The 19764-nt window shown below is 34.7% G+C and overlaps 1 protein-coding gene across 4 annotated transcripts in view; it reads left to right on the top strand.

Annotated features, from left to right (window-relative positions):
* LOC143227834 (dnaJ homolog subfamily C member 16-like) overlaps positions 1-19764 on the top strand; it is a 36052-nt gene that overhangs the window by 3227 nt on the left and 13061 nt on the right. For all 4 annotated transcript variants that reach the window (XM_076459118.1, XM_076459120.1, XM_076459119.1 and 1 more), the window contains 4 exons: positions 9653-9719; positions 13507-13712; positions 14849-14982; positions 18308-18992. In XM_076459118.1, the coding sequence (XP_076315233.1) occupies positions 9653-9719; positions 13507-13712; positions 14849-14982; positions 18308-18992 (1092 nt within the window). The remainder of the gene's footprint in view (positions 1-9652; positions 9720-13506; positions 13713-14848; positions 14983-18307; positions 18993-19764) is intronic.

The following is a 19764-nucleotide window of genomic DNA, read 5'->3' as shown; positions in this document are numbered from 1 at the left end:
TAGACCTAAACTAATATAAGTGATATTTTCCAGGTGATGTATTTGGTCAAGCTCAGATTGTTTAACATAAGTTTTGGAACAATATAAGACCTATAGGGCTATCTCAACTGTTTCATCTTCTAAACTAAACTAATAAAATAATTTAAAATAAACACCTTAAACCAGCTGTTATAATTCTTTTACTTACCAATTTTTTCATAAACTCACTTAAATTTACTGTTTCTACAACACCTGAATCTAAAGAACAACCACCCTGTTAGAAAAATAAAACCGACTTAGCTGAAGATGACTCCTACCCTGCCAAAATTTATAATAGTGTCCTTTAGTCCTACTGCTCTTGTTATTAAATATGGATAGAGATATTGCATCAATACTATCAACTCCCTTTACAATCTTAAACACCTCAAACAGATTCACCCTAACTCTTTATTTATCAAGAGAAAACAGTTTGAGAAATTTTAGCCTTTCCTTGCATCACAACCCTTCCATCCCAGACAATGTTCTAGTAACATTCTTCTGAAACCTTTCCAACAATTCAATGCCTTTCCTAAGGTAAGGAGCCCAAGACTAAACCTAATACTCTACATGTGGCCTAACCATTGACCTGTACAATGGAATTATAACCTCTTTAGACTTGTATCTAATATTTATGTATAATCAACATTATACATCTTGGATGTCTGTACATATTGATCAACTATTACACCAAGCCCCGTTTCTTTCATGACACTGTTCATTTATTACCATTCAAATTATGTTTATCCACATGTATTTATTATAATTAAAACCCATCTGCCACTTATTTGTCCAACTCACTAAATGATCTAAATCCTTTTGTAAATCAGCAACATCCTCTTCACAACTAGCAACACCCAATACCTTAATATTGTCTGCAAATTTAAGTAATTTATTGACCATTTTTTCAACTATATCATTGGTGTAAATCAAATGAGCAAAAGTCCTAAGACCTGAGGTTACCTTTTGACATTAATCCAGTTTGACTGAACTCCTTTTATAACAACCCTCTGTTTCCTTCCATCCATACACTCTTCTATCCCATTTGTTAATTTGTCTCCTACACCTACAGAGATAATTTTTTACCTTTTTATGTGGTGCCTTGTTGAATGCTTTCTGAACATCCAAATACACCAAATCTAAACCCTTACTCTCATCCACATAAGCTTTAACCTTGTTAGAGAATGTCAATTTTTTTTTTCTTAGTGAAAACCATTTTGACTATTCAATAACATTCTACACTTTTGTTAAACGATTTTGCAAAACATCTCTCACAACTGAGTAAGACTAATGGGTCTATAATTACTGGGACAATTTTTGTCTTATCCCTTGAAAAGAGGAGTTACATTAGCTAAGTTCCAATACTCTGGCACCTGCCCATTGTCCAAAGACTGATTTAAAGAAAAAAGAATTGATAAGTTGCTCACAAATCCAATCTTTAACCTTATTTAAAACCCTTGGGATAATATTTGGCCCAGGAGCTGTATCGTTTTTTCAATTTTCAAATTTTTCTTAACCAGCTAAGAATTAATGTGCTTATTTCATTTGATCTCATTTTCATCTATCAACTGTTCAATATGTGGACTATTGAACAAATATTCATTAGTAAAAGCCAAAGAAGAAATTAAATTTAATAGCCCACTCATCTCATACTCATTAGATACTAGTTTTATAATTTGTTTTCAGTAATAGAGGAGTTCTTGGACTTGTCTGTTATTCAAGTAATAATAAATTTATTAATACATAAAATAAAAAAAGATTTTTATTATCTAAATACTTTTGTCACAGGATCTATTGCTTATTATGCTTACTAACCCTAAATATTCTTCCTTTGTCTTCTCATATAAGAATATTCCTGCAGATTTATAACATACACAATATGTCACAAATGAAAATAGAAGCAAAACAAACTATAAAACATAATTGCAAGTTTGTGTCTTGTGCTTATTTCTACAATACTGACTCTTACACTTATTTTCATGCACATTGTCAGTTATTTACTGTTTTAGAGCTTGCTATCTGCTCCTCTTCACTTTTCACTTTATTTTCTTGGGACGTTGACATCAATCCATGGTGTAGTGATCATTTTCCTATCATATTAAGAGAGATTGGCCATAGTCAGTGCCACCTGACCCATGTGCCTCAGTGGAAATTGGACCAGGCCAATGGGCCCTCTTTCACTGGTCTCTCTGAACTTGATTCTGTGATCTTATGTAAATAATCAATAGATTATTGTGCAGCAGCAGTAACTAACTGTATTGTCCAAGCAGCCGCTCAGTGCATCCCCAAAACCTCAACATTTTTCCCATGGCATCCCTGCCCTTGGTGGAATTCTGCTTGTTCTTTAACACGAAAAGCTCAGAAACATGCTTGGGATAAATTTTGTATATATCCCATGCTTACATACTGCATTGCATTTCAGCAAGCCTGTGCACAGGCTGGGAAAGTTAGACATCAAAGCCAGAAGAAATCTTGGATTAAATATACCTCCAGCATTTCTTCAACCACCAGTTCAAAAGTCAAATTCGACAAGATTTCAAAGGTGAGTGGACGGTATACTTCTGCTCCCCTCTGTTATTTTAATATTCAATGGTCATGAAGTTGCTGATGCTCAGAGCATTGCCAATACTTTTGGTGAATGTTTCTGTAAGACCTTAGAGGGGATGATTAATGCTTGTTATATTTGGTTCCTTGAATCAAGCAACCTTATCTCACCCACTCAGTGTGGGTTCTGAAGACAACGCTACATGATAAACCACTTAATTTGCCTTGAAACATCAGTTAGAGAAGCTTTTTCAAGCAACAACATCTTGTTTTTATTGTTTTTTATTTAGAGAAAGCTTATGATACAACATGGAGATTTGGCATCTTGCGAGACCTTCACTCATACAGATTACATGGCAATTTGCCACTTTTTATTAAGCATTTTTTAATGAATTGCTGATTCCAGGTCTGTGTGGACTCAACACTTTCCCATTTTTTTCCAACAGGAACTTGGAGTCCCTCAGAGCTGTGTTCTGAGTGTCACACATTTCATAATTAAAATTAATGCCATCAGTGAACAGCAACACCCTACAGTTGCAAATGGTCTTTTCATTGATGACTTTCACATCTCATGTCAGTCATCAAACATGAGGTTTATTGAGCGGCAGCTACAAACTGCAATCAGTCGTATACTTAAGTGGACCACAGCAAATGGTTTTCAACTTTCTCTTTCTGAAACTGTTTGTGTAAGTTTCTGCTGCTAAAGGTGTATTCATCCAGATCCAGAACTTTGTATTGATGATTCTGTACTTTTTGTCATCTCTGAGGCAAAGTTCTGAGGTCTTATATTTGACTGTAAATTAAACTTTATTTCCCATATCAAACAACTTCGTGTCAAATGTATAAGAGCATTGAGCATAATTCGTGTCCATTCTTCTGCCTCTTGGGGAGCAGATTGATACTTCATGCTTAAAATTTATCATGCCCTTATCCGATCCAAACTTGAATATGGATCTATAGTTTATGGTTCTGCCAGAACCTCAGCACTGAACATGCTGGATCCTATCCACCATCAGGGGCTTCGGTTTTGCACTGGGGCGTTTTGTACCTCTTCAGTCCAAAGTATATATGTGGAGTCCCATGAACCCCCTCTGTATTTTTGCCATTTTTAACTGTCTCTTATGTATGCTTCCAAACTTCTCTCTTTACCACAGCATCCCACTTGGGGTTGTGTTTTCTATCCTCATTGGGCCACACTTTTCTATAATAGAAAATCTGCCATTTTTCTTTTTAGCCTTCGTATTCGGGCACAATCAGAAAAATTGGTTATAACTTTGAATAGCATAGCAGTGTCGACACTTTGGCCTCTTCCACCATGGCTAATTACTATCCCCAACTGTGACCTATCTTTGAATCATCTGAGGAAGGCAGATACTCTCGATTGGAAATATCATCGCTCTTTATTTGCTGAACATCTTTCAAACAATCCATCTGTTCCCATATGTACAGATAGCTCAAAATCAGGTGACTCTGTAGGTTTTGCCATGGTTTGTTACAGTTCAGTTGTAGCATGCAGAGTCCCCTTTACAGTTTCTGTGTTCACTGCTGAATTGTATACCATTTCTCTTACCCTTAATCATATTGAAACTATGCAATATACAATTTGTACAGTCTATGCTGATTCACCCAGCTGTCTATTGCCCTGACATCATTTCGTGTTAGGTACCATCCTATTCTTATCAATATCCAAAACAAACTGGCCCATCTCTCTCTATCATCTTTTTCTGTCCAGTTTTTTTGGATACCAAGTCATGTTGGTTTTTGTGGGAATGAGCTAGTTCACAGAGCGGCAAAGTCCATCTACTTTGGCTCTATCACCACCATCCCTGTTCCATACATGGACTATGGTCCAGTTATCAAAACCTGACTATACACCAGTTGACCTGGAGTGAGCAACAAAATAATAAGCTTTTTTTCAAATCAAGTCTTCTTTAGCTCTTTGGCCATCTTGTTTCTGTAAAGATCAAAGTGAGGAAGTTGTTTTGGCTACACATTGGTCACAGTTTTTTAACTCACCACTTTCTTTTATCTGGTACTGATGCACCAATGTGTGGTCTGTGTGGCACTCAGGTCACAATCATACATATTTTATTATCATGCCTTTGTTACAACCAAGAATGCTGCTGCCATTTTAAACATATTTTAAAGGTAGGTTTGCCCTTGACATTAGCCAATGTCATAGGTGATACTGACACCTCACTCATGTGTTTACATTTTTAAGAGTCATTGGTCTTTTTAACTTAATGTTTTTATTGGATTATACACTGTTTTAGCATGATTTCTTTTACATATTTTACTTTTATTTTGACCTGAACCTAGGACTAGAAAGGTCAACTTTAGGTGACTGACAGCAAGTTTGAACTTAATGCTTCAGTCTTCCTGGCAGGTCTTAATTTTACATATTTTATGTATTTTACCTTCATTTCCATATATCATTACAGGGCACTACATCTTGTTTGGCACAGATAGCCTAGTATCTTTGTGCCAATAAACATAAAATACCTACCTACCTATTTTTAAATTTTATGAACTTTGCATTAAAATGCTTTGGTTTTATTATGAGAACTTTTGCTTGTCTGCTTTTCAGAAATAATACATTACTGTTTATACAAGTGTTATTTACATTACATGGATAGAAAAAATCTTTTGAAGGCTGAGATTTATTAATTATTACCTAATTCACTTGCTGTTGTATCATAAAAGCCATTCAATGAAGTTTCTTCAAAACAGTCATTGAGAATAATGTAAAAGTTGAGTGAAGATCAAAACCTTTGATAATTCTATTTGTAAAGAATTCCAGGGTATAGGTAAATGTAAACCTAAACTCTTAGAAGAGCAGAAAAATTCTTTAAGGTCTTTGTTTGCAGGTGAAACAGTTGAGGTAAAATTAAAATGACCATTTTACTTAGATTGTGAAATTCAATTTGCAAGTGTATCCTTTGTAACTTTTTGACCATGTGAAGCTGTTTACTGGCTCAGATAGGGTTAATTAATTATCTAGAATTCATCATTTAGGTATCATTTCCCCTTGGTGTGGATTCCTTTACATGATGAGGGAACCTTGCAGGGAAGGTTCTGCTCTTTCAGTTTACCTCCTCCGGGATCTAAACATCCACCCACATGCTGTGCGTGGTGACCTGTGAAGGGGAGAGGATCTTGGTGGTTGAGGGGTCCAACCCTAACATACCACTTTGGCCTTGAATTCCTATAGATGAGCAGCCTTGGGGTTGCCCCCCTAGGGTCAGTTGGCTGGTCTACTTGGGTCAGGGTCAACTAAGCACCTGTGTTGGATGTTCTCAACAGCTATGTTGGCATTGTATCTGATGCTGGTGTTTGGGTATAGTGTTCATGAAACTCTGGCATTGCTGCAGCATCCTAGTTTGGCATTGTAGTCCATCTCCTTATAGGGCTTCATGGTAGGTGAGGTCAGTGGGCACTAAAAATTCTTTTTTTATTATGGGTCCTCCAAATAAAAACTTAAATTAAATAGTGAAAAAAACTAGGTAAACGACCACATCTTGAAGATTCTAAGCAACAGTCTTCAACACCTGTAATGCCTGTACCTCATTTTCTTATACTACATTCTCTTTCAGACAAACCATAAGGGCAAATGTCTCCCTTTTCATTCAGAAACGACTAGAGGGACTTGCTGGCTTTTAAAGTCAGTCAGAAAGCTTTGCTCTGGTGACATATTGGTGGAAACATCCACATCTTAACACAGTAAACTCCTCTTGCATTCAAAGGCAATTGGTGATTTACCTATTGAGATTATGCCTTATGCTACTTTGAACTCATCATGAGGAGTTATTATTAAGAGGGATTTGAGGAACATCCCAGAGTCAGAGATTCTCATTGGCTTCTCCATCCAAGGAATTTCTGCAGTGAACCATATCTACACTCGTAAAGATGGAATTATGATTCCGACCTATGTCCTCATTCTGATATTTACATTACTGCATCCACCTGCCACCATCAAGGGAGGTTATCTTCATTGCAAGGTATGGCCATACATTTCAAACCCTCCCAGATGTTTCCAGTGCCAGTGGTTTGGTCACTAAAAGATATCATGACATGGTTCCTTGATGTGTGCTCTTTGTAGTGGCAAGGACCACAATGCCTGTGAGTGTGAAACGAACCCTCATTGTGTTAATTGCAGTGGCTCTCACCCATTCTGTTTTAGTTCTTTCCCTAAATGGTTGGAAGAAAAAGAGGTGCAGTGTTTAAAGATGATTTAAAACATTACTTATTCTGAGGCTCGAAAGTTGCTGTCTACAATTTCATCTCGGACATATGCTGGTGCACTATTTTCCACTACTACAGTTGGAGTGCAAATAGATCTCTTTCTGTGCATCCAAAAGAATTATTCTTAAACCAAATGAAAAGTCTTTTGACCTCCATGGTTAAAAAAGTTGATGAAACAAGGTCAGCATCCATTTCTCTCTCTAACATTCATTCCAGCAAGCACCAAGATCCACTTCCTTTGGTTCCATGTACGGACATTTCCTCGGGCACATCTTCTATAATTATGAGAGAGATTGGCTGTAGTCGATGCCACCCAACCTGCTTGCCCTGATGGAAGAACTGGATCAAACAAACTGGTTCTCTTTCACTGCTCTCACAGAACTTAGCCTGCCATTGTCTGTAAGCCATCAATAAATTACTGTGTGGCAGCAGTAACTGACTGTATTATACAGGCAGCTGCTCAATGTATTCCTAAAACCTCGTCACATGTTCCACGATATCCTTGTCTGTGGTGGAATCCTGGGATATTTTTCTTAGGTATTCCACACTCTCTACCTCATCACTTTCCAGCAGGCTCGTGCACATGCTCAATGGGTAAGACATCAAAGCCAGAAGGAATTTTGGATTAACTTCACAACCAGCATATCTTCTATCACCAGTTCCTAAGACATATGGGACAAGATTCGAAAGGTCAGTTGGCAACATAATACTGTCTCTCTCTTGATCTTGTTCTCTGATGGCCAGGAAGTAGCTGAAACCCAGAGCATTTCCAGTACCCTAGGTGAAAGCTTTTGCCAGATGTCTAGCACTTCTGCTTTATCTTCCACCTTCTTAGCCATCAAAACTCGGGCAGAGTGATCATCTCTTTCCTTTCGAGCTGATTGTCTCTATGACTATAATTGTCCCTTTACACTGGTGGAACTTAAACTGGTCCTTCATCGGTCTGGCAGTACATTGGTCAGACCTGATGATGTACACCACGCAATGCTGCGCTATCTATCTCTTGCTTCTTTTGCTATTCTTCTTATTGTTTTAACCAGATCTGACAGGAGACTGTTTATCCTTATGCCTGGTGCTGAGCTATTGTCCTACCTTTCTCTTAGCCTGGGAAGGATCCCAAGACTCCTTCACACTACCGTCCAGTTACTATGACGAGCTGTCTCTGTAAGACCTGAGAGATGATGGTGAATGTTTCTCTTGTTTGGTTCCTAGAATCAGACAACCTCCTCTCACCCACCCAGTGCAGTTTCTGACAACAGTGCAGCACCATGGACCACCTGATTTGACTTGAAACATCAATCAGAGAAGCCTTTCTCAAATGACAACACCTTCTATCAATATTCTTTGACCTTGAGAAGGCTTATGATACAACATGGAGGTATGGGATTTTGCAAGACCTCCATTTATATGGTTTACATGTTTGCTCTGGCTCTCTCACTGCTGTGCCTGTTCCATACATGGACTATGGTCTTGTATTCAAGGCTTGGCTCCATGCCAGTTGGCAGTCGACTGGAGTGAGCAATGTGAAAACAAGCTTTTTCAAATAAAACCCTCTATTGAACTTTGGCCATCGTGCTTCTGTAAGGATCAGAAAGAGGAAGTTGTTCTAACTAGATTGCACATTGGTCACAATTTTTTAACTCATTGTTTTCTGTTATCTAGGACTGATGTATCAGTGTGATGTCTGTGTAACACTCAGGTCACAATAAGCCATATTTTACTGACTTGCTGTCGTTACAACTCTCAATGACAGCACCATTTGAAACATTTTGTCCCAAGGTTTATCCATAATGCTAGACAGTGTTATTGGTGATGGTGACACTGTCCACCTTGGTAATGTTTTTAGCTTTTTAAAGTCATCAATCTTTTTAATGCTATTTAAGTTTTTTTTAATTTATACATTAAACCTTTTTTTAATGGGATTCTCTTTTAAGAATCACAGTCCATCTAGTTTGATTTGAAATTAGAAAATGGCTGTAACGCCAAATAACTTGAAACCAGGACTGGAAAGGCCAACTTTAGGCATCTAACACTGATGCTTGAACTACCCGTTAGTCATCCTGATGAGTTATAATAATTAAAATTTTGCTACAAGTTTTTAAAACTTGTATTACTTTACTTTCTGAAAATGTCCATAACATCAAATAACTTAACTAGGACTAGAATGGCCAACTTCAGGTGACTAACTCTAATTTTTGAACTTATTCGTTAGTTATCCTGGTAAGTTATGATAATTAGTTATGTTACAGAAAGTTCTTTACAACTTATATTACTGTAGTTTTTCTCTTATCGCTGTAAACAAGATGTAAAAATTGTATTTAATGATATTTATGTTTTTAATTCAAAAATTAAACTTTGTTTTGTTTTTACTTAATTTTTTTATGAATTTTAATAATTTTACTTTAAATTTCACTTTTTACCTGATATTTGGTGCAGATAGCCTAGTTGCTTTGTACCATAAAATGCCAAACCAGTCGGACACCATTTAATTTATATTTATTTCTAATATTTTTATTTTTTCAGTAGAAAACAGTTTCAGATATATTAATAACTCTACCAAAACTCTACCAAATTTTGTGAAGACGTGTACAGCATCATAAGTTAGTATAAATATTTAATGTGTGCAAATATGTGTATGAACTTTTTTACCTTATACCAAGCTTGTTCAGTTTAATTAATCATAACTCATTACTTTTAGATGTTTTAGGTTTTATCTTCCCTATGCTAGTTAATTTAGTTTGTACTTTTAAGGTATTAAAATACATCTTTTGAGAAGTGTATCTGAGAAATGCCAAGTCTTTATCAATGTGACTTGTTACAGACAGTTTAACTTAGTTTTTTAAATTTTCAGGCACCCAGACAAGAACAAAGAGTCAGGTGCAGAATCCAAATTTATTGAGATCAACAAGGCATATGAAGTAAGACTTTTTTTGTTTTTTCTTCTTCCACTATGTTTCTTTAAAACTATCTTTCCCAGGTTATATTTCCTTAAACTTTCAATTTGAATTTATAAAATATGTCAATCACCCTTAGTTATAATACTACTATTTTACATATACCAGTGGAATGTCTTGCAGAATGTTAACAATAGTTTTAATTATCAACAATATTTTATTAGAAGTTACAGATTTTATAGCAAGGAAGATTATTCCATAGAGTAGGTGCATTTTGACCACTGGTGTGATTATTTTCAAATACAAAAATTTTGATCTTTACCATTAAAACTTGTATACTCAAGAATGATCAGTATAATCAAAACGTCGTACATCTTCTAAAAAATAATTTTCCTTGCTGTAAAATCTATAACTTAAATAGTGGTACTAATAATCAGTAAGTAACTTCCAGAGGAAGCTATTGATACAACACTTCATTATGTTCTAATTTGTTAACCTGGATTTGTGTGTTCCACAGAATATGTTTGAAATTTTGCTGAATTTAAAATAAAGAACGTAACATGTTTATTTGTGTAAATTTCAGGCTGTTTTTTTATTTCTTTGTTTAATCATCCAGACACCCAAGTCTTTCGAGTTTAGAGGCAAACGTTTTTGTTTTTTTTTTTAATTTATGAAAATAAGTGATTTGTATGGATTGTTTACTTGAATGAACTCTTTTTAAAACACTATTTTAAAAATTTAAAAATCAGTGATGTCGAGAAACCCACTTGTTGAGAAATTTATATGCAAAAACGGCTTGTTTGGGTTGAGAAAATATTTTACATAGAAGAGCGAAGAACGTTTCGACCTTCTTCGGTCATGAACCTGACAATGACCGAAGAAGGTCGAAACGTTGTTCGCTCTTCTATGTAAAATATTTTCTCAACCCAAACGAGCCGTTTTTGCATATAAACTATTTTAAAAAATGGAAATGCAAACCACACTGATTTTAAAAGTTTCAATTTTAGAAATTAATTAGTATTTTAAATGTGTTTTATCTTTATCAAATTTAGGGATAGCATTAATGAAATAAACTTACACTTACTCTTGGGAAAGCTATTTGAAATATTAGATTCCCTCATAAATTATTTGTTTACTTAATCCATACAGCACAGTCTCTTTCATTGGGCATACTTAAAGGAATGCAGATTGCCTGTGCATTCCTGATTGGGAAAGCCAACTAAAAGGAATGTCGTATTTCAATCCATCGTATTCCTGATTGGGAAAGCCAACTAAAAGGAATGTCGTATTTCAATCCATCGTATTCCTGATTGGGAAAGCCAACTAAAAGGAATGTCGTATTTCGATCCATCACATTCCTGATTGGGAAAGCCAACTAAAAGGAATGTCGTATTTCAATCCATCACATTCCTGATTGGGAAAGCCAATTAAAAGGAATGTCATATTTCGATCCATTACATTCCTGATTGGAAAAGCCAACAAAAAGGAATGTCATATTTTGATCCATCACATTCCTGATTGTTGCTCTTAAATTATAGATGATGCAAAATTTATATAAATGTTACATAATTTGAAACGTATCTGTAAATGTTTACAGGTTTTTTTTTCTTTTACAGAGGAAATAGCCCTAATTTTTGTTTTCTGCTGTACTAATTGTTTCTTTCAGTGACACTTGCTGCTATCATTGTTTTGTTTTTAGTTGGAATTTCACTAACCAGAAAAATACTGACTGGTTATAAACTGTTTGCTACTGTTCAATATGAGTTGTGTCATATTGAGTGGTTTTATGTGTATTCTTATTATCACACTTATTTGTGAAAATTATTCAGTTATGTAACATTCTTAATCTACATTTTTATACTGTGGATTGTTGTATCTGTGATATTCTTAATCGACACTTTTATGCTGTGGATTGGTGTGTCTGTGGTGTTCTTAATTGACACTTTTATGCTGTGGATTGGTGTGTCTGCTGCATTTTTAATCGACACTTTTATGCTGTGGATTGGTGTGTCTGTGGCGTTCTTAATCGGCACTTTTATGCTGTGGATTGGTGTGTCTGTGGCGTTCTTAATCGGCACTTTTATGCTGTGGATTGGTGTGTCTCTGGCGTTCTTAATCGACACTTATGCTGTGAATTGGTGTGTCTGTGGCGTTCTTAATAGACACTTATGCTGTGGATTGGTGTGTCTGTGGCGTTCTTAATAGACACTTATGCTGTGGATTGGTGTGTCTGTGGCGTTCTTAATAGACACTTATGCTGTGGATTGGTGTGTCTGTGGCGTTCTTAATCGACACTTATGCTGTGGATTGGTGTGTCTGTGGCGTTCTTAATCGACACTTATGCTGTGGATTGGTGTGTCTGTGGCGTTCTTAATCGACACTTATGCTGTGGATTGGTGTGTCTGTGGCGTTCTTAATCGACACTTATGCTGTGGATTGTTGTATCTGTGGTATTCTTAACACTTTTATACTCTGGATTGCTGTATCTGTGGTGTTCTTAATCAACACTTTTATGCTGTGGATTGGTGTGTCTGTGGCGTTCTTAATCGACACTTTTATGCTGTGTATTGGTGTGTCTGTCGTGTTCTTAATCGACACTTTTATGCTGTGTATTGGTGTGTCTGTGGTGTTCTTAATCGATACTTATGCTGTGGATTGGTGTGTCTGTGGCGTTCTTAATCGGCACTTTTATGCTGTGGATTGGCGTGTTTGTGGCGTTCTTAATCGACACTTATGCTGTGGATTGGTGTGTCTGTGGCGTTCTTAATCGGCACCTTTATGCTGTGGATTGGTGTGTTTGTGGCGTTCTTAATCGACACTTATGCTGTGGATTGGTGTGTCTGTTGCGTTCTTAATCGACACTTTTATGCTGTGTATTGGTGTGTCTGTGGTGTTCTTAATCGACACTTATGCTGTGGATTGGTGTGTCTTTGGCGTTCTTAATCGGCACTTTTATGCTGTGGATTGGTGTGTCTGTGCCGTTCTTAATCGGCACTTTTATGCTGTGGATTGGTGTGTCTGTGGCGTTCTTAATCAGCACTTCTTTTATACCGTGGATTGGTGTGTCTGTGGCGTTCTTAATCTTCACTTTCAAATGAGCTAGTCATTGTTATAACTGGTTGTCAGTTATCAGTGAAGGGTGACCAACATTATCAAAGTGTAAAGAATTGTATAAACATTTAGGTATAACCATTATTGTCACTTTAAAATGCACCGAAAACATCAGGGGTAATTTGTGCTATTTATTAATTGCAATATGGAAAGTATTTTTGTTTGAATGATTTTAATGGCTTATATATTATTAGACACCCTGTAACCAACAAAAATGTCATGTGCCCACCAGTAATGTGGTACATAAATAGACTTGTTTGCAATTGTAAAGAACTGATTACCCTAAAGTGCACATCAATTTATCTTTTAACTCTGCTGCCATCTACTGCTGTGTCAACTGGAGTAAATCATAAATTTAAATTTATATTTCAATATTTTGAAAACTTTATTAAGATACAGATGATTGTGAGTAATTTTAAGAGCTCTAGTTGAAAAGTTCTTTCATGATTTACAAGAGACTTGTATGTGAAACAGGTATCAGAAGATTTATTCAGAACAGACAAGACTGTAAACTTTTTTATTTTCATGTTCTCGAATAATAACAAAAAATTTGATGATTTTAGATTATTACAGTTCTTTGTGCTACAAAATATTGTCAACCAACAAATCAGACAAGCAGTAATGTTACATGGATTTTCTGTGTTTTTTAGTCATTTTTTTCAATTAACTTTCTCACAGAACCAATTTTTACTAATTTCAGCTGCTAATGGATCCTCAAAGAAAAGAGCAGTTTGATCGGCATGGAACTGTTGAAGACAGTCCAAACTTTAGACAGCAGCCGGACTATAGTGGTTTTCGAAGATTTGAATTTGATCCTTTTGATTCCTTTTTTAATCATGGAGGATTTAAGTTTCAGTTTCCTTTTAATGGAGGACTGGTTTATCACAAATACACAATCACTTCAAGGTAACACAGTATCTGTGTAATTTCTTCATTTTACAATATTTTATAAAGAAAAATACCTATTGATTTTTTTGTTCTAATTGCCCAACTAAAGTGGTGTCGTAAAGTAAGTTACATAACTTGTGGATAGTTGAGTATGGAAGCACATTATGCTTATGTAATACTAAGTTTTGGGTGAAAAATAAAAATACTTTTGTTCATCAAACACTTTGTAAGTTGTATTTCAATAACCTGTACAACTTCCTAAATGTGTATCTCGAGTTTTTTATGGGATCACTTTACACTGTATCTGGTATTTTCTCTATTTTAACATGAATTGTTGTGAAATCAGCACTGTAAGGTAACTTGAAAAAGTGATGATTCCAGTGCTTTAGTTGAGGTTGAATGAACTGGAAAATTATTTTTATTTTTATCATATTGTTCCTGCTATTAAAGTACTCAAGCAGGTTTGTGCAACATGGGACTCCTGTTCCAAAATTGAATATCATATCTAACTGTCTACTTGTTAATGTTTTCCAACTCAAATTTAACAAACACATTGAATGTTACTTTGAATGGAATCAGCGTACACAAGGAGTTAAATAACTGGCAGAATACAATTGAAAAAAATAAATAAATAAATAAACATTGTCATTGCAGTAAATGGTGCCCAGACATATCTGTATCCTATGTTATAGAGACGAATATACACAAATTGTTTTTAGTATAAGGGTAGGAGATAAAAATAAATGATTTTTACAAGATCACTGCAGCAATTACTATTTTATTCTTAATACCTTAATTTGAAAAGTCCGTTTGTGGCACAGCAGCATGTCTGGGGACACGCACTGCTAGAAACAGGGTTTTGATACCATTCCTGGGCAGAGCTCAGAAAGCCCATTGTGTAGCTTTGTGCTTAATTCTAAACAATGACAACCTATCATGGATTAAGAACATTAAATTGTTCTAAATGTTGTCATTGATAACAAGTGTAATGTGTTTTATGGATGTTTTTAATTTTACACTTCTTTAGTAACTTATATGAAGCAATGTAAATAATAAAAATAAGCTTTTATTATAGGAAGAGTATACTAGGAAAATATTATGATTAATGTCAGTTTAAATAATTATTTAACTTTAACTTGGAACAATTATTTTAGGACTTATGAAAACCACATCATTCCAGGAAGTGTGAGAAAGCCATATCTGATCCTTTTCTACAATGATTTTAGTTTACCTTGTATTCACGTTGAACCTGTGTGGCAAAAGGTAGCATTAGAGCTAGAACCAATAGGTATGTATATACAAAACGGTATAAAGCTTTGATAAGAGAGCTTTAGTTTATATTCATTTCACATAATCATGAGTGTATTTTAGTAGACAATTGTTCTCTTGAAGTTACTTTTGAAAGAATAAGTGTCATTTATTGGTTTAATAGTAAATGGAATAACTGGCTAGAAAAGTGTCTTCAAAATTTTATTTCCATGTTGTAATAAGATTTTAAAGTTTCAATCAATTTTATGTTTAAAAACAACATATAAAAATTTTTATACATTATAAATTATACTAAATACATTTTTCTTTGCTCAACTGTGTTTGAATTTATATGCTTGAAAATATTTTAAATTAGAAATTGACCCTGATGTTCCACTACCTTGAGAAACTGCTAATACTTTAAGCAGTGAGCTGATAATTAAAACTAATATGAACTACAATTTAACTTGCTATACCACAAATAGATAGATGTTGAATAATGCCAAAAGTTGTACATATGTAACTTCATATAAATTATCTGTTAGCAGCATGGAACAGCAGTGTGTTCTTGCACCTACAGTACTGTAGTTTTGAATTTCTGGTTTCATGTATATGTGAATATTAGGCTCAAATTATAGTCTGTATAATTTGCTTTTGATGGCTCTTAAAAATGGTTGTAAAACATAATTCTTCTTCTTCGTGTGTCAAATCTGCGGCAGACATCGACGACCATGGCATGCCAGACTTCTCTGTTGTCAATCCTTCTTATCAACTCGATGTTGCTCATTGAGTTCTTGGTGACATAGTTATTGAGGCTGTTGATATATTTAGTTTTTTGACACCCTCTACTTTTCCTCCCTTCTATTTTTCCACATAGCATCTGTTTCTTTATCCCATTCTTCTTGCGGATGTGTCCTAGAAATTCCATTTGTCTTCTTATAGTTTTCATGAGAGACCTTTTGTATCCTGCCAGTTCCATGACTTCCACATTTGTTTTTCTTTCAGTCCATGATATTTTTAGCATCCTTCTGAGGAACCACATTTCAGCAGCTTCTAATTTCTTCTTTGTATCTTTGTTCAGTGTCCAGCTCTCACAGCCATATAAGAGAACAGACCACACATATGATTTCAAGGTGTTAATTTTAGTGATATTTGTTATGTTCCTGTTTGTGAATATGGACTTCATTTTATTGAAAGTATCCTTGGACATTGCAATTCTTTTCTTTATTTCTGTGTCACTCTTTGCATTTGATGTTATAGTATATCCAAGATATTTGAAGCTTTTGACTTGTTTTATTCTCACATTCTTGCCGGTTATGCTGCAGTAAAACATAATAAAGCATTATGAAAATTGTATCTGAAATAATTTATACATTAATACTTTGTTAACTTTCCTCAAAATTATTGAACTTTTATTGGTAAATATTTCTAGTATCCACCAGAATGAATGCTTAAGAATTACAATCTAGTCGTATCTACTTTTAAGAGGAGCACATTTTACAGAAAGAAATGAAGTTTTTCTCATACATTGAAAATGTGGTACATTCTGGTTGACAAACGGTTCTGTTAGTTAATATGTGTCCACTGTGTTTTGTCTCTGTGACAGATAGCATGCATCACAATCATTAAAGAGTAACTGCCGAGTCAAGGATCGGAGATGAATCAAAATAATGTCTGCAACAAACATTGGTAAATGAGAAGATGGTTGTTAGGATATTAATAAAAATGAGATGAATCTTTGTCTGAGATGAATTAAAATAATGTCTGCAACAAACATTGGTAAATGAGAAGATGGTTGTTAGGATGTTAATAAAAATGAGATGAATCTTCGTCTGAGATGTTGTTGAATTGGAAACTGATATTCGTGATGTTCAAATAATAGATATTTACAATATGCTGGAATGGCTGGCTTGAACCATCTCTTAATATCACCACACAAAGAGGACAGATTTGACATCTGCCTTGAGCTTGTGCTGTGATACTGTGTCACAAGGAATGCATTTTTTGATGGAATTGTTAAAGCTGATGAAAACTGCACCAATGTGGACCAGAATCCTAGCTCTGACATGACACTTTTATGTAAGAGGTAAAGAATACCTTGTATATTTGTTACCAAGCATATTTCAGTTTTTATAGTTTGTGATGAGTGTAACATGATCATGTGCATCCACAAAACAAGTCTTTAGAAAGCTTCAAGTTATGAAACCATATAGTTGCAGGTATTTGATGAACATAATGAAAGTTGTTTATTGTGTCAGTGTTAGAATTACTTTATCTGGTTTTTTGAACACATTTTTCCAAATTTGTTACACAGTCCTTAATACCATGTGAGTCTCAAAATAAAATTCAAACAAAACTCACATGAGTTTCACAATTAACTCCACTAATTACCGCAGTATTTTAAATATAGAAGATAAATGATTTAACCCAGTGATGTAGGTCTGTTCTTTACACTGAATTTTGTATTGGACAAAAAGATAAAAGTAATGAAAATAAATTCATACATGGATTTCATTGACAGAGAAAAGTATTAAAAAAAACAAGTCTCTGGCTTCTCAGTAAACCTGTGAAATCTATTAACCCTGTTATGATCAGTGAACACCTTTCAGGTGTACATCTGAAAGTCAAGTTTAGAAAGGTATAAAAATATCAGTTTTTTACTCTTTTTGTTTATTTCTTTTTCAGTTACAAACTTTTAACTCATAGTTTCATCACTCTTGACTTATTTGAGATCTAATTATAATCTTGGGCTCAAGAGATCAAATCCTTTCTATATATTTGACCATACCCAATGTTTCATAGATAAATGTACTCTAATCCTACCTAAAATAAGTTTAATTTGAGGGTTAGCTGGTAGAATTTGTGATGGGTAATGAAATTGAATCTGGTATATATGTGTAAATAAAAAATAATAAAAGTGATAAAAAGGAAAATGGCCCCATAGGTTAATTTACTCTAATCCTGCCTGAAAGATTTTTAAGTACAACAGCCACTGAAGATCCCCTGTTGGTTATTTCGTGTACAAGGTACTTTACTGATATGTGGTATTAGGTGAGTAGTGCTTGTAAAGAAAGGGTTGAAAACAGTCCGTTGCAAAAAATGAAAGGGTTGAAAACTGTGTGGTTTCTAAAACAGATTTGAAATTAAAATTTATGTGCTAAAGAATTTTCTAGAATATGTAAACCTTCCAGATAATGTTATTTTTTGGAACATTGAAAATAAGTTTATCACAAATAGTATTAATTTACTTAAAGGGAATTAAATCTGTACGTCATTAGCTATTAATTAATTGAATAAACATTTTGAAAAACGTGTGTACTTTAGTACAGATACTTGAAACTTGCATGACTTTTTAATTTTCTTAGGGCTTGGCCTAGGAACTATTCACGTGCAGAAGGAACCAGCCCTTACAAAGAAGATTGGAGTGAACTCACTTCCATATCTCATTGGGGTTATTGATGGCAGGCCTATTCACTATAAGGATAACCAAATAAGCCTTCTGCGAATCATTGAGTTTACCCGTAAACTTTTCCCCTACAAAACAATAGTAAATGTGAATGATGATTCCTTGGAGGAATTTTTAAATGGATGGCCTGACAATAAAGTCAACGCACTAATCTTTAGTCAGGTGGAGCCTCCTCGCCTTCGTTACCTGCTGTTGGCCTTTCAGTACAACACATACGCATCCTTTGGATTGGTAAAGCTTGATAATTCAAAGACCCACAAGACTTGCAGACGTTACAGAATAAACAAGAAAATGGAATCTTTGTTGATATTCAATGAGATTACGACATCCCCCGTGGCCACTCTCAGCATGGGAGAACTGGTTCCCCAAACAATGAGGGATGTGCTGGATGCCAACAAGTTTCTTCTTCTCCCTCGATTGTCTTCACAGCTGCTTTTCGATCAACTCTGCCCCCCAGAGGCAGCCAGGTCTAGGAAACGACTGTGTGTTATTCTTGTCACTAGGAATATCCAAGCTCATGACCCATATCGAGCTGTAATGAGAGAGTTTATTCAACAGAATAACTACCCTAAAGAGAAAGTCAGGCACGTATTTCTTTTCATTATTTTTAACTCTGTTTTATATTGGTTTTGTAAGAAATTCAGTTTAATTTCATTCTAACTATGGACAATAATAGCTTAGAAGTATTGTATTTTACTGTGTTTAAATAATTTATTACACTTAAGTGCTTTGAATAATTTTGGTTAAGAGGTATTTTCAAGATAGTATAACAAATCTGCTCTGCATATTTTTTTATAACTAAGTAAACAATTAGCTAGTATGAATAGCCAAGTTTAGATAACTTAGTACAGTGGATCACCAGAAAACAAAAACTTAAAGTGTGTAAACATCTTGGAAAAATTTGGTCATATTCAGTTAATAAGTGTGGAATGTGTGTGTTCATATTCTGGGTATATTTGTGGTGAACATGGAAAAATGTGTTGCTCTGTAGTTGGTGTTTTGCATGAAATTAGATTACAGGTTGAACAATCACCAAGTTATTTTTGTTTCTTAAGTAAAAGAAGGATAAAGTTTTGAACTAGTGCTCTTCATCAGATCATAACAAAACTAAGGATATCAATATATCTTAGTTTATTTTGAAAAAAATACAAGTCAAATTATTTCATTTTCTCAGTCTGCTTAAATGATTTTTGTTTCATGTTAGAATATGGTATAACAGTTACTTTTTGTTCCTGTTTAAATTAGTTCTTTAATAACAGAAGATAATCCATGCATTGCTGTTAGTGTAATCTATCCTTATTTTCATATAACTAATTATTATCTAGCTGACACATATCTGTCAACACAATGTCACAC

Source organism: Tachypleus tridentatus, chromosome 10 (assembly GCF_004210375.1).
Source record: "Tachypleus tridentatus isolate NWPU-2018 chromosome 10, ASM421037v1, whole genome shotgun sequence".
Lineage (NCBI taxonomy): Eukaryota > Metazoa > Arthropoda > Merostomata > Xiphosura > Limulidae > Tachypleus > Tachypleus tridentatus.
Note: the sequence above shows the minus strand (reverse complement) of the source record. Positions and strands in the feature narration are given on the sequence as shown.